The 16,467-nt window shown below is 38.8% G+C and overlaps 1 protein-coding gene across 1 annotated transcript in view; it reads right to left on the bottom strand.

Annotated features, from left to right (window-relative positions):
* The window catches only part of CHMP2B (charged multivesicular body protein 2B), a 28,769-nt gene extending 16,426 nt beyond the window's left edge, over positions 1-12,343 (bottom strand). The window contains exon 1 of the mRNA XM_003893805.4: positions 11,528-12,343. Coding sequence (XP_003893854.1) covers positions 11,528-11,561 — 34 coding nt within the window. The 5' untranslated portion in view covers positions 11,562-12,343. The remainder of the gene's footprint in view (positions 1-11,527) is intronic.
* Between the last annotated feature and the right edge of the window lie 4,124 nt (positions 12,344-16,467).

The following is a 16,467-nucleotide window of genomic DNA, read 5'->3' as shown; positions in this document are numbered from 1 at the left end:
AACTCAAGAAACAAGATACAAACAATCCAACTTTTAAATGGGCTAAAGGCTTGAACAGACATTTCTCCAAAGAAGATATACAAATGGCCAATGAACACATAAAAAGGGTGCTCCACATCATTAGTCCTAAAGAAAATAATACTACTTCACATGGATTAGAATGAATAATTTTTTATAAAAGGAAAATAAGTGCTAATGAATACGTGAAAATTGGAACCCTTGCATATTGCTCATAGGAATGTATAATGGTTTGGTTACTATGCTTAACAGTTTGATGATTCCTCAGAAAGTGAAACATCAAATTACTGTATGACCGAGTAATTCTACTCTTAGATATCTACCGGAAAGAAGTGAAATACGTATTCAAACAAATACTTCTACATGAATGTTCACAGCATTAGTAACATTAGCCAAAAAGTGGAAGTAACCCAAATGACCACAAAGAGGTGCACAGATAAACAAATTGTGGTATATAAATACAATGGAGCATTATGTAGCTATCAAAAGAATGAAGTACTGATACATACTACAACATGCGCGAACCTCAAAAACATTATAGTAAGTGAAGATGCCAGATAGAAAACGTCACAATTTATAATTACATTTGTATTATAATTATATATACAATCCATACAGACAAAGCAAACTGGTATATGGCAGGGGTTGGGGAGAAGGGAGAATGGTAAGTTACTGCTTAAAGGGTATAGGATTTTATTTTGAGGTAATGAAAATGTTTTAGAACTGGATATAGGTGGTGGTAATACATCATTGTGAACTGTTTAATAGGTACAAGATTTTATTTGGAGGTGATGAAAATGTTTTAGAACTAGATACAGGTAGTGGTAACACACCATTGTGAATGAATGTACTAAATGTCACTGAACTGTTCACTTTAAAATGGTTAATGTTATATGAATTCAACTTCAATTAAAACAACAAAGTCAAAAATCATTATCTTTTTTAAGATAGTTATTCTATAGTTATAATAGTTACAGTTAGTAGTTACTATAGTCATATTATTGATAAAACTAATCAACCACAATGACTTTCTGAATAAAAGTTAAAATAAGATGTCAAAACTCCTATATCCTACCTACAAGACATCTATCATATCTCTTTTGCTTATTCTGTTTCTCAATTTTATACTGGTGGGCATCTAATACTTAGGATTTACTAGTATTAGAGGTATTCTACATGTTGTTTAAATACAGGAATATGAAACCATGGCATATCTCTAACAGAGATAAAGAAAGAGGGGGCTTTCTCTCCTGCCACCTACTTTCTTCTTCTAAAATGAGTGAGACTAATAGAAAACATACATTTCATTTAAAAGAGAGGGTGTGGAAGATCCACAGATAAATGTATTTGGGAAATGTTAAAACTGAAAAAAAAAATTAAACACATTTCTTTGCTTCAAGGCTTCTGGGAATGTTTAATACATGCATATGCATTGTTAATCTTTAAATGGAGAATATATCATAGATTATTGACCAAATGTATTAAGAATTGTTTTTAAGAAATATCTATTAATATTTCCTAGACACCAGTATCCCCTAGAGTATGGATTGGAACATGCTGTATTAGTTTGCCAGGGCTGCCACAACGAAATATCACAAAGTGGATGGCTTAATGTATTTTCTCACAGTGCTGATGGCTGAAAGGAGTCTAGGTGCCAGCAGGTTTAATTTTTCCTGAGGCCTCTCTCCTTGGCTTGCAGATGGCCACCTTCTTGCTGTGTTCTCAGATGGCCTTTTCCCTGTGGATCTTTCTCTTCTTCTAAGGATAGCAGTCATTGAATCAGGGCCTCATCTGACTTTATTTAACCTCGATTACATCCTTAAGGGCACTGTCCCCAAATACAGTCACATGAGTGGTCAGAGCTTTGTCATATGAATTGTGGGGGGCAGAGGGGACAATTCAGTCCATAATACACACCTTTCCTCAGACATCTATAGACTGACCCCAAATAACAAACACACTCTCATTTCCCTATCTTTCAATGGAATCATGAACCTCTTCATCCGCAACACTCAAACACACCCGATCTTCTTTTGGACTTAGTTCCCTATTTTGTCAAAGCCAATGGACTGATATAAAAAACATTTACCACTTACCCCGCTGTTTCCATAGAAAATGTGCTCTAAATTTTAAACTCAAAAAATAAATGAATTTCTGGAGTACAACTCCTTTGTGTACTAAGGACTCCCTAAACTCAACTAGTATAAGATGAATTGGCAGTATCAGATGTTTTGTTTTGTTTTGAGATGGAGTTTCACTCATGTCACCCAGACTGGAGTACAATGGCGCGATCTTGGTTCACCTCTCAGGTTCAAGTGATTCTCCTGCCTCAGCTTCCCAAGTATCTGGGATTACAGGGATGTGCCACCATGCCTGGCTAATTTTTGTATTTTTAGTAGAGATGGGGTTTCACCATGTTGGCCAGGCTGGTCTCAAACTCCTGACTCAGGTGATCCACCCGCCTCAGCCTTCCGAAGTGCTGGGATTACAGGCATGAGCCACTGCGCCCGGTCATGATGATGGTCTTATACAAGCTACAACAGTACTGCTCAGAAAGACAAACCACTATACTGAGAAGTTAAATTGTGGCCAGATAATTGACACAAGCACACAGCAACTGCTGAAAGTTAAGATCTAAAATTCTATCTATATACATTTTTTCATTACGAGGGTGATATAATTAAACATATAAATTTGGTCTTTGTCCTGGGTTCCTGGCACAGAGGGCCTAAAACCCTTGAAATTTCTTGAATGATAGGAATGTCTTTTGTTATTCACAACAAGCTCCTGTGCACCATATCTGAGTATATGGGGTAGGTGTGGGAGGGCAGCTGATAGCCTCAGAAAGGTTGGTCACCAGAAAGACCAAACACTTGACTAAAGGGTGAGACATTTTAACCCCACCCCCACATGTCAGCAGAGGTGGGTGCTTGAGATAGGGTTATAAAAAAACCTTAACTAAGAGATTCAGAGGATCTCTCAGTTGGTGAACACACTGATATGCCAGGAAGATGGCATACCCAGAGAGGGCATGGAAGCTCTGTCCTCCACCCTCGACCCTTGACCTATGGATCACTTCCATTTGACTATTCCTAGTTGTATACTTTAAAATAAACCAGTAACAGTAAATGAAGCACTCTGATGAGTTCTAAGAGTTGTCCTAGTGAATTATCAAACCTGAAGATGAAGTTGTAGGAAAACCTGGTCAGTCAGAAGTACTGGTGGCAACCTGGGACTTTCAAGTGGCATCTGAAGTAGGGCAGTCTTGCGGGACTGTCTTTCACTTATAGCGTCTGCCCTAACTCTAGATAATTACTGTCAGAACTGAACTGAATTGCTGAACACCCAGTAGGTATCTGAGAATCATCGAGGCTAGGTATAGCCATCTTTATGGGAAAACAAGTACGATTACATGCGAATTCAACAAAACATGCAATTTAATTAAAATAGTTTGATTTCACTTTTCTTAATTTAATGTAACTATATGTACCATAACAGTCACTGTATATCATAAAAGAAAAATAAAATTAACTACCGCATATTCCACAGCCTCATAGTTGTTAATAGGCTTATTAATATTTAAACAGTTCTAAGCTATAAACTCAGAGCGGCTAATGTTACATACTAAAACATAATCACAACACTTTAAAACATATTATGGAAAGACAGTAAAACATATTTTCATATGAGACAATAGAAACATACTATAAAACTAACAAATTACTCTTCTTTTTTTAAAATAATCGCTATATTAAATCCACGTTTAATAATCTGGTCTTCTAGATAATTCAGAAGGAATAATATGAAAATGGTCTGAGACAATTTTCATGTTTTTACAGCCACGTTTATTATCCACTAGATTTATTTCTTAGTAGGTATGATTTCATCCCAAGATTACAATCTCTTTAAGAGAAGGGAATACATATATTTATTTACTTGCTTGTTTGTAGTCCCACCTTTCTTCATGCAAATACCATCCCAATACATCATACTTAGTAGCGATCTATGGGAGTACAAACACATACATTGAAATGTGAAAGGATTCCTCTTACAGGCATATTTATTTAACACGTCTTTAAAATGTAAAACAAAATCAGTTGTCAAAAAAGATAATTTAACAATAGTAAAATCTGAAATATGATAGCTAGCTTTCTACAATGGAAATGTGGAGCATTGAAATAATAGGCTATTTCCCTTCTAACTTTCTACTTTCCCCATTTTTCAATGTGAGGCAAGATCATGACAGAAACATGTACAGGGAACTGTTGCCACCTAAGAGAGATAGAGTGCTTGACTCCTGTCTATCCTCTGCTTCTTTCTTCAGGCAGATAAGGGTGTACACTGAATTTTTCATTCTGTAGGACTTCTTCTACCTTGTGGTTTGCTGCAAAGACATCACAATAGGTGGTAATAGAAAACTTCACACTGTGCAAATGCCAAAGGTACATGGATATGATATAGCATATTCTCTCTCTTACCATTCAGTGAGATAAAAAGGGTCTGGAGGCTTGATTCATCCAACACCCTCTCTTTGCCCATGCCCAGCACAACACTTAGAAAAGGCCACCCAGGCCAGCTCCACCCTGGGCATTAAAAGCCTATCTCAAGTCTTTCAGGTTTTTCTTTCTGAAGGAAATAGACAGGTCTACAGCAGAGTGATAAGATCATAGACTTAAGTCTTGGACTTAGGAGACACAAGCTATTTCTGCCTTGTTCGGTTCTGAGTCAATATGGTTTATCTGCTTACAAAAAATAAAAAGTCAAAAAATAAAAAATAAAAACAAAACAAAAAAAGGTCTCCCATATGGTCCAGTCTAGCTCACCAGAATTCTCTGCTTGGGGTTTGAGGGCCCCAACTTGAATCATGCCTGTCCTCCCTATCATTAGTTTAGATATAATTTGTACATTTGAGGATAAAAGCAAAAAGTATTTATCAAGTATAAATATGGACATTCATTAATTTGTGAGTAACACTATTTAAAGTGCCTTTCTTTTGGGGGAAGGTGGGGGGCTATCTCAAGTTTGTAAGGCAGTTCGGGATGAATGCCTCAGGAATGCGGGAACAGTACGCAAATCTCCACCAGTCAGCAGGACTCAAGCTGATCTACCAGACAAGTAGCCACTATACTGTATGTTGTGTTTTTCACTTTAAAAAGTCGTAACAGACTTTTTAATTTAATAAGCCAAATTTCCTACTATTAAATATATTTAATTTGAGAAAATACATTTTTATCTATGCGATTTTATTGCCTATCAGTTCCTCTAAACCTAATCATCATATGAATTGAGATAGAAACAAAATGTTCCCACATCCTACTTTATAATCTCCATTGACTAGTTTCAAGGTATCAAGATCTCCAGGGAAGAGGTAGCTTCTACTTTAGACTTCACCTACAAGCTCTGTAACAGCTAGTATCAGTGGGAACAGGGAGCACTGTGACACTGGAAACAGCACTGGACAAACCCTAATTGTGCTATGGATATAAGAAAAGTCCAGAGTGAGTGTGAATTCAGCTAACTAGGCATGATGGAGCTTGCCAATGAACAGTAAAGTGAAAAGAAGTCCTGGCTATGTGAGAATGTTTCATCTTGGGTTGATGAAGAAAAAAAAAACACTGCAAAACTATTACAAACTCAAAAGCTAAGGCATTAAAAAGAAACATTAAAGGTCACTATTTAGAAAGTTCTGGTTCTAGGAACAAGATTTACTCAAACGCAGAAGGAAAATGAGAGTGAGACTGGGTACAAAGTAATTAGAATTTGATATGCAAACCAAATTTGCTTCTCAGGTTTTGGGAATGGTATATCTGACACTCAGGGACAAATATTATCAGCTTAACTAATCAGTTCTAATACATGGTAAAAAAGAAAACAAAAGGCAACTATAGAAAATAAAAAGAAAAAAGGGGGATCATGCCAACAGCTTTATTCCACCTATACATGGTCAGGGAGCCAACCAACTTAAGAACCAGGTTTAAGCTGAGAAACAGCAGGACTTGGAAGAGGCAAAACACTGAAGAGAAAATGGGAGAGTCAAGCCAAGACCTATGGTAGCATATGCCGTAGCAAAAATAATTTTTTTCTCCTACTAGTAACTCTCAAAAGTCACTCAAGCCCTGAGGAATTAATCTGAACCAATTTATAACCATAAAAATGCCAGTGTTTTAAAGAACTAAAACAAGGTTTTGAGATGGGCACATGTCAGCAGACTTTTGAGCCTCGTTTGGTCCTCAATGACAAAAGCTTTAGTAACATCATCAATAAAACTTCAGTTCAGAAAACTGTCAAAGCGCATTTTTCAGCTTAGATAAATGAGAGAATGAGAGGGAATGTGTCCTGGAAGAAAAGCCTCACAGGCCAATGGACCTGAAGATATGAAATGGTAGCCGGAAAGGAGATGTCTGTCTTTGGTGTCACGCTGGGGATGTGGAAATACAGAAGGAACACATTTTGCCTACAGAAATAACTGTTCTAAAAGGAGGGAGAATGTTTTTCTAAGAAAATGCTCAGAGGAGTATACTGTGTTCCTCAATCCCATGTTCAATTATTTTTCTATGGTATGTCAAGAATGGAGGGGTTAAGTAGAAAGTAAAATTTGAGTTTTTTAAATATCCAGAATAAGGAGTACTAAAAGGACACATAACATCCTGGGAAAGACCTGAATTCTGCAGGTTCCACCAGGAGAATGGTGTATTTTATTCTGGAATAGAGAAAAAAAAAATGTTTCTGAAAGATATTCCATTTTACTTCCTTTTAACATCAGAAATGTGGCATCACAACTGATACAATGACAGGGGATTTATCCCAACTTAGTCAAAACCTCATAGTTTCTGAACTCTGGACAACTAGCATATGCAAATATCATCCCAATGAGGCAAAAGCCAAGAAGCTTTGTTCCTCTTCTCTCTGTAGTGTTCTTCAAATTACCTCTAACTTGCACTAAAGTTCACAGTGGGTGGCAAAGTGTGGATCCAGGTTCTTCTAAGCCCTGGATGTTGGAAATACTACTTTGGTTAGTAAATGATATTATTTTAGAGATTTAATCTCCAAATTAGAAACTCTTGCAGATATATTTTCATTTCTGCTGAAGACTCTGAAGCCCCTTACAAACATGGAATGTAGAAGAGACTCAGAATAAGCATTATTCAACTTTGAAAGTACAGGAGGCTCTATTACGGTTCTAGTGAATCCAAGTCAGAAAAAAAAATGCCACAAAAGGGGAACACAAGTAGTGAGGTACTTAATAGAGACTTTGAGAAGAAATAAACCTAGGATAGTTCAGGTTCGCTAGAAGAAGAGAAAAAGGGAATTCTAGGCATAAGGCCATCAAAAGCAAAAATATGTCAGGGCGAGAAAGAGTACGGTAGATACCAATGAACAGAAGAACAGTGCTGCTGGACGCCAAAATGTCCAGAGATGGCTAGAAAGGGAAGGGTCAGTTCAAGGAGAGCCACACATGCATTATTAAAACTCTCACAGTGAATCCTGTTGGTGCCAGAGATTTCATAAAGGGGTTTACACTGAGGGGTAACAGTCAGATTTGGGTTCAAGTTTCAATTACACACGCAACTTTGTGGATGAAGGATTTAAGGGCTACGAAGCTATAGGAAAGCAAAGCAAAAAGTTGATATAGTCAAGTACAAGGTAAGTAGGATCCGAATTAGAGCAAAGAGTTGCAGGAACACAGAGGAAGATCCTATGTGTCCAATATTTAACAAGCAAAAGAAGCAGGACTTGGTAATTAGTTGATGGTAGAGGGCAACATCTAGCACTGTCAACACTGGATGAAGATACGATGAGTTCTGTATGGGATCTTGAGTTTGAGGTATTGTGAGACACCTAGGTACAGATATTCAGCGAATTGTTGGACATCTGGCCTGAAACTCAAAAATACATCTAGAGACACAGATTTGGGATATATCAGTACTTAAGTTATACTTAAAATAGGAGTAAATAAAATCATGCAGGGAGAGAATGCAGTTAGAACAGTGGTAGCCTAGGATGGAACCAAGAAGAACACTAACATATAAGGGGTAGGTTTAAGAAAAATAAAAATAAAAGAAAATACGGAAAGGAGAAAGAAAGGAGCAGTCAGAGGAATTTGGGGAAAATTAAGAGAGTGTTATGTCTTGGAAGTTAAGAGAGGGAATTTCAGAGAATAAATTAATTATCAGGATCAAATGCAAAACATAGGCCCAAGAGACGATCACTAATAACGGCCATTAGATTTTACAATCTAGAAGTTACTGATGATCTAAGCAACATCTACTGCTATAAGGTGGGGGAGGCAGTCTGCTAAGTAAAGAAGTGGAGATAAGACATCACTACTTCTTCAAAAGGTTTAGATAACAGCAAAAAGAAACTGGTCATACTTCCGAAGAAATGCTGTGTTCAGGGAGAGTCAGGAGTGGGTTATTTCCAGTGCCACCACCATTACAAAGTAAAGTTCTACCACTAATTCCAAAAGAAAAGTCTGGTTCCAGAAAGAATGCAAATGTTGCATGGTATCTACCAAACGTTGAGAATTCCATGTGCTTGATAAGAGGAGCAAAATTAAACTGTTTCATTATCAATCTCTAGTAAGAAAAAAGTAATAATAATACTCAAAGGGATGAGGTCCTAGCTCTGACACTTAATAGCTGTATGATCTTGAACACATGACTTAGTCCTTTGCTTTTCTCATTTTATAAGGATGTTATATGAGTACTTGCAGGTTTTACGAGAAATAAGATACTGCATGCACAATGGTTAGCACAGTGTTGGTTTAGTCAAATTTGTCTCTACTGAGGTTAACAGACAAAACTTATACAGTGTTTAAAGAACTTCACTTTTAAGGCATGTTTAGTTGTGCATTTATGACAAGTCCTAGTGGGATCCTGATTTACAGGTTCATAATTAGCTTCCCTAAATAGGTCACTATTAGTCTACAAAGGGGGAAAATAAACACTGTAGGTAAACATAATACTATATATATATACACACACACATATGTATATCCTTACACAGGTAAAAGGAAAACCAAGTAGTACACAATTGTAATTTCAAATTCCAAAGGATCCTTCCCTTCTCTTGAGGTATACCTCTCATTAATTTCTTTAGCAAAGTGTACACTGCAGAGACTTGTTCATCTTTCTGTCAAAAATGAATTAAACATAACTCTGAATAGTAATAAGTGCTGTAATGTTGTCTTCCTTTTTAATTTACATGTGCAGTAGTCTTTAATGATACAGTATATAACTCTTTCAGCCAATCCAAACAGAAAAAAAGATTCAATTATTCCCCAGATCTATAGGCAGGTACATATTTCCCTTATATATCAGAATTTCATTACTGCTGGAACAGATTTAAAAGTCAGCATACAATAAAAGAGCTCATGATCAATCCAAGGATCTGAGAGAAAGAAATAAAAATATATTAAATTTCATATTCATAATATACAGCCTCATTACCAAGAAGAATGCTGTCACCTTTTAGACAAAACAAAAAACCTTCCTTTCAATAAAACAGGGAGTAAAAGAAGTAAAGCTCTACGTCAAAATAATGAAAATACAGATCTATTTATTAAGATGTCAGTAAATGATTGGAATGGAAATGATAATGTAAGAAAACATCAAGTATGCATCTTGGTAGTTTATAGTAAATGTACCTGCTGGCCAAATTTACATTTGGAAATTGCACATATGGTTAATTTAGTGGCATAGTTCCTAGCAAGAGTCCTTAAGACTTTTTTTTACAAATAAATCTATTCAGCAAAAACGTTATTTCTTGGAAGAAATAACTGCAAATGAGTATACAGTTAAACACTCATTGCACATCCCCATTGTCTTTCTTTTCTCCCCTCTACACTTCAAGTACAATAGTCACTAGATTTCCAAAGGCACCAGGAAGCACAGAACTGAGATTTATGTCTTTGAAAATACTTGACGGTATTAAGCAATTAAAACTAGAATGTTTGGTTTTTATTGTTAAAAAAAATTAACTCTAATTGTAACATCACAGTACGGGAGATTAAACCATTTTTCCTCCATTTAGTAAATTCTCACTATATAAAGCTAAACAACAAAAAAACCTGTAACTATATAAAACTCAAGCAAAAAGAAAATAAATCGTTCCCCCATCCCCACTCCCTAGAGTACTGTAAAATACGTGAAGCTCACAACAGTGGTAGCTAAAACATTGAAAAAATAAAGTGCCATATTAAAGATTAAGCAGCATTCTCATGAAAAGCACACATAAAATCCATTTCACATCATTGATCACATTATCTACCAAGTTGGTAGTTACTCCAGGTATTGCAAATGATACTTAATAAAAACTCAATAAATCAAAAAAATGTTCAGTCACCCAGATTAAGGAAAAATGTATTATGTCATCTGATAAATTAGAGGGAAAGTAGCATTATGTGTTGAAATGAAGAGTAGAGTAGCAGGGCAGAGATGACTTCTTTGTTATCCTCCCCAAAATAATTTTGCTGGCATTGGAATAGTCAACACAAAGGAATGAAGGAGTTACTTCCAGGTCTGGACGGAGCACCCTATTTGTACCAATCACCGTCTAGCTACCACTGCTCCTTTTGTGGCAGAATTAGACCCTTACAAAGAAGTGATTCTTTGGCTGAACAGCAACAACCTAGACTAAACATATAATGGGGAACACAATTTTTAAATAACTTGAATGAATTTAATTGCTGGTAGCAGTCAATGAAAATATCAAGTATTATATAAACACATTACAGGCATCGCATATGAGCACCATAAAACTTATACGTTCTTTTACATTCACTTTTTCCCCCTCAAGATGATATTAAGCTAAATGTGGGAAACAACCCAAGTATCTTTACATGTTAAACTTCTATGAAGACAATACATACCCCATCTCTTATTTTAGTTGGCAAATGATAATCATAAGGGAGAAAAATCCATTATGAAAACTAAATCTGGGCACTTCTCTGGGGTTTATTTTTCTACTGGGGTCAATCAAAAAAAGCATTTGTTTCATATCTCTTTATTGATGGGGTGTTCTTAAAGAAGCAACCGACCCAGACCCAACTTCATTTCTTAACTGGAGCCTGTTATCCCCTCCCCTCCCCATTCCGAGACTGCAAGTTTCCTGTCTGGATGCCTACAAGTAGTACATCTCCCAGCCGAAGAGCAACAATCGAAGCAGAGGAAACCAACAAGAAATCCATCAGCTCTCCAATCTATTGACACTCAAGGGCCAGCAGCACCCCGCTAGCCTTCTAGAAACGCTCAGCATCCTGCTGAGGAAAACCCGAGGGTGGGGGAAGTGTGAGGCTAGGGAAGCAACCAGACTGCCTAGGTGAGCCTAAGGTGAGGTGAGTCAGAAGCAAGAGGGAGGCAGAGAAGTGCAGCGAGGGCGGTCACCTGTGGGACCACTTGATCCAGCCCCGCCTCCAGGGACAGACAGTAGGCAGAATCCCGGCCGGCAGGCCCCGAAAGACGCTGGGAAAACGCAGAGCTGGGCCCCTTCAGCCCAGCCTGGAACTCACCATCCACGGTTTTCTTCTTGAAGAGGCACGCCATGGTTAAAGACCGCGCCCGGGCGGCCCGGCTCGGCCCGGTCCGGCCCAACGCTGAGAAAGGACAGGAGGGAAAGGACAGGACCTTGGCGGGTTTGGGGTGGCGGAGCGGAGAGACAGCAGGAGGAGGTCGGGGTCGCCAGGCAGGACCCGCGGAAGGCGTGTATCCGCAGCTACCGCAGCCGCGTCACCCGGAGCTCAGGTGACCAGGAACTAACACACTTTTTGGAGAAGTCACTTCTAGGCGGCGCCTGCGCGTTGTGTGTCGCGCCTGCGCACTACGGAGTTTGAAGCCGCGGCAGCTTTCCTCACGTCCCCGGCTGCCAGTTCCTCCTGCGCGCGGAGTGGCAGTGAGCTAGTCTGCGGCTGGCGGGGATAGGAGAGCGTGGGGCCACGGGTTCTGTGCGCGGGTTCGGTGATGACTGAGGACAGTGATCAGCCTTGCTTAGCGCTTCGCCGCTTGCCCCGGGGAAAGCTGGATGAGGGATCTTCGGGATCCTAGACTAAGTGTGGGTTGTCCCGGAACCGTCTGCACCCACTCCAAGTTGATTTATTAGAGTCCCATTGCTGTTAGTATTTTTGTTGTTGTTGCTGTTTGTTTGTTTGTTTGTTTTTCCTCGAGTAAGTCCAGGAACTGGCGGAAACGTTGAGTTCCGCACCCGGTGATCGTTGGCCCCTGGAGTTCACGGTCCTTTCGGCACTGACTGGCTCGGCGACCTCCCGGCGCCCACCCGCGCACACCCCTGCGGGACCCGAGCCGCTCACCTGCCGCCCCGCGCCCCAGACTCCGATGACCCAGCTTAGGTCTCCGGGGATCTAGTGTCTAGAGTTGGGGGGTCTCGGGGACGAAGGGAAGTTTTTTAATGCTACACTTTTTGTTTAAGGTTCTTGGCTGGAAACATTAAAACACACACACAGAGATTTGTAGGCTAGTCTAAATGTCTCCAACTCTATTTCTTGTTTCTTGTAAATCATGAATCGGAAAGTGTCATGGCTATACGGTGATCCTATTAGAAGTCCTCACAGCCCTTTACTTGGGCTTTATGTGAAAAACTACATATGTTAAAGAAAAAGTGTAATGAATTATTTAAAGAATCCTTGCATGTATAAAATGGAAAATACAATCTATGCGTGTGTACCTGTATACACTCTCTACTGTTTAAAGCAACACTGCCTTCCACAGGATAAAAATAATAGTAGCATTTTTTTTTCATAAATATGATCTCTGATATGGAAGAATATTGACACTATTATTAGCCACTTCTGGATTTATCAATCATGTCTCAAGGCTTATTGAATACTTATGATAATCAAGCCGGCCTTTCCCATTTTTCCCCTCCTGAGATAGCCAAGCCCTCACAGCCACTGATAATGCTTCTGCTGCTGCTAAAAGTTAGCTGAGAGTCTGTTCAAGAAAACTTTCTTAAGAATGACGTAGTAATATGCAAGACATAATTGTTTTGCTTCTCCTCAAGTTATTCTTGATATGGGAAGATGAAGTAAGGAAACATTAGATAGACATGTAAGTGAGAAGATTTAGTCTCTGCACTCAAGACCTGGCCTTTTCCGGAGTGAGCTCTATGGCAGTTTGCCCTGGCTGTCTGTTGTAATGAATGGCATAGAGCTGTGCTTGAACGCATGAGAGGCAATAAGCTGTTATGTGTGTAGTAATCGTACCCCTCCCTGCTGTAGTCACCCTGTTTTATTACTCCTATACAATCCCCCCCACTGACCCAATTGTAACAGTTGGGAAAATGCCAAAATACTTAGCAGCAACCATATGGAAGACCCTCCAAAAGTGCACAGCAGGAGCTAAAGATAGGGCTTGTTCATTACAATAAAGACAAAATAGAAATATTTACTATTTAAACTCGGTGCTCTAATGGCTTGTTCTCCCATAGTTTGAAGAAGACTGATATTCAGCTAATTGCACCTGTCTAGCTAGAGTCCATTCTGATTAGTTGGTGGCCACATTTCACCTGTACACATTTTGTATTATTATATCGCTCCTTATTTAAAGGGCATGATACACTTAAATATATGTTGTTTTCTGGAGTATTTCATAACATAGTTTCCTCCTCTGAAACTGAAATATTTGCCGTTTTTTCGTGTCTGGGTACCTCGGGTTATAATTGGAATGGGTGCATTCTTCTCCTTGTTCAGCTTTTGAAGAAAGACAGCATCACATTGGAGAGTGCTGATTCTGAACACAGACTGCCCAGGTCTGTAACCAATTCTGTGACTTTCCAGTTTTAAGACCTGGGGCAATTCACTGAAGCTCTCTGTGTTTCTTTCATCACATACGTGATAGAGATAACATTAGTCCACCTTTCATATATTAGGTTGGTGCAAAAGTAATTGGCAAAAACCACAGTTACTTTTGTACCAACCTAATAGCTATTGCAAGGATTAAATGAGTTAATGTATTAAACACTTAAAGTAGTGCTTGACACATAATGTCTTAGCCCGTCTGTGCAACTACAACAAAATACCACAGACCGGGTAATTTATAAGCAGTAGAAACGTATTTTTCACAGTTGTGGAGGCTGGGGAGTCCAAGATCAAGGAACCCAGAGGTTTTGTTTCTGGTGAGAGCTGCTTTCTGCTTCCGTGATGGTGCCTTGCTGTTGCATCCTCAAGAAGAAAGAGATACTGTATCCTCACGTGGCAGAAAGGACAGAAGGGTCAAAGGGCAGTAGACAGCTGCCTCACACCTGTTTTATAAGGGAGCTAATCCCATTCGTGAGGGCTCCACCCTCATGATTTAATCACATCCTAAATATCCCACCTCTAAAAACTATCACATTGGTGATTAAGTTTCAACATATGAATTTTGGGAGGGTACATTCACACCATAGCACATAATAATCATTCAGAAGGTATTAGCTGTCTGTACTATTGTTCCCAGCTCTCTTACCTTTTTATGCTTTCTCAAGTAATCTCTTCACTTTGAAATTCTCTCCTCTGTAGTAGAGAAAACACGAATTGAAGATTTAGGCTTTCTGTTGTGGATCTTGGTTACCTTCACCCTATCAGCCACCACCTCCCCAGATTAGCCCGTTTCTTTCTCCTTAATAAAAAAATGGTTTTATTCTCAGCAAACTAACACAGAAACAGAAAACCAAACACCGCATATTCTCACTCATAAGTGGGAGTTGAGCAGTGAGAACACATGGACACAGGGAGGGGAACATCACATGCCAGGGCCTGTCAGGGGGTGGGCGGCAAGGGGAGGGAGAGCATTAGGATAAATACCTAATGCATGTGGGGCTTAAAACCTAGATGACGGGTTGATAGGTGCAGCAAACCACCATGGCACGTGAAGACTTATATAACAAACCTGCACGTCTGAACATGTATCCCAGAACTTAAAGTAAAATAAACAAATAAATAATAAGATAATGGTTTTCTTGTTCTTAAATCTATTATTTTTATAGGCATTGACTTGTTATAGAAATATGGTAACTAGCCGGGCGTGGTGGCGGCGCCTGTGGTCCCAGCTACTCGGGAGGCTGAGGCAGGAGAATGGCGGGAACCGGGGAGGCGGAGCTTGCAGTGAGCTGAGATCCGGCCACTGCACTCCAGCCTGGGCGACAGAGCGAGACTCCGTCTCAAAAAAAAAATAAAAAAAGAAATATAGTTATAGAAATATGGTTGTTGTTATAGAAATATGGTCTAAAATTGGTATTGGAAGAGTTCAGTGCAGATTTGTTTCTGTTTGTCTTTTCTCCTCAGCTTCAGTCTTAAACTCCTTGGGTTCAGAGAGAATATCTTGTCAGGGCCTTTAATAACCTTCCTACTAGAATATAAATATATTTAATAGAAACTTAATATGCAATAGGATTTCCATATTATCTATATTTCAATGTTTTAACACCAAATGACATATATATACACACACACACATTTGGTACATTTTGTTGATTTGACACATTTAACTTCAAGTATATATATGAAAAGCAGCTAACATGATCTACCTCCATGAACACTAGAGATCTAGAGAACCCAAATCAAAGTCAATAAATAATTCTGTACATACGTAAGGATTTAGTGGAAACATCAACTCACTTGTTTCATGTTTCACATAGATTCAAATTTGAGCATACTTTAAGCTGTTTTGCTATTTCACTAACTACATTATACATTATACTCTGCTTTATATTTAATAATGCTACAGTGACTATCATAATGCTATATGACTATCATAAGCAAAATTAAGAATAAAACTAACTTATATAACATTGAAAAAATTTTTAGAGATATATAGAAGCTTAGGACAAAGAGAATCATCATTTTTTAAGTCTAAGAATATCTCATTTCTTATAAGTGACTTCATCTATTCAGGCTGTTATAACAAAGTACCTTAGACTGGGTAATTTATAAACCAATTTATTGTTCATAGTTCTGGAGGTTGGGAAGTCCAAAATAAAGGTTCCAGCAGGTCCCACGTCTGGTGAGGGACCATTTTTCATAGATATCACCTTCTGTGTGTCCTGACATGGATAGAGAAATGAATAAGTGTATTAGTTCATTTTCATGCTGCTAATAAAGACATAACTGAGACTGGGTAATTTATAAAGGAAGAGGACTCACAGTTCCACATGGCTGGGGAGGCCTCACTATCATGACCAAAAGCAAGGAGGAGCAAAGTCACGTCTTACATGGTGGCATGCAAGAGGGTGTGGGCAGGGGAATTCCCTTTATTAAACCATCAGATCTTGTGTGACTTATTGACTATCATGAGAACAGCAGGGGAAAGACTCACCCCTATTATTCAATTACGTCCCACCAGCTCCCTCCCACAACGTGGGAATTATGGAAACTACAATTCAAGATGAGATTTGGTTGGGGACACAGCCAAACCATATCAATAAGCTTCCTCATACCTCTTTTGTAAGGGCAGTATTTCT

Source organism: Papio anubis, chromosome 2 (assembly GCF_008728515.1).
Source record: "Papio anubis isolate 15944 chromosome 2, Panubis1.0, whole genome shotgun sequence".
Lineage (NCBI taxonomy): Eukaryota > Metazoa > Chordata > Mammalia > Primates > Cercopithecidae > Papio > Papio anubis.
Note: the sequence above shows the minus strand (reverse complement) of the source record. Positions and strands in the feature narration are given on the sequence as shown.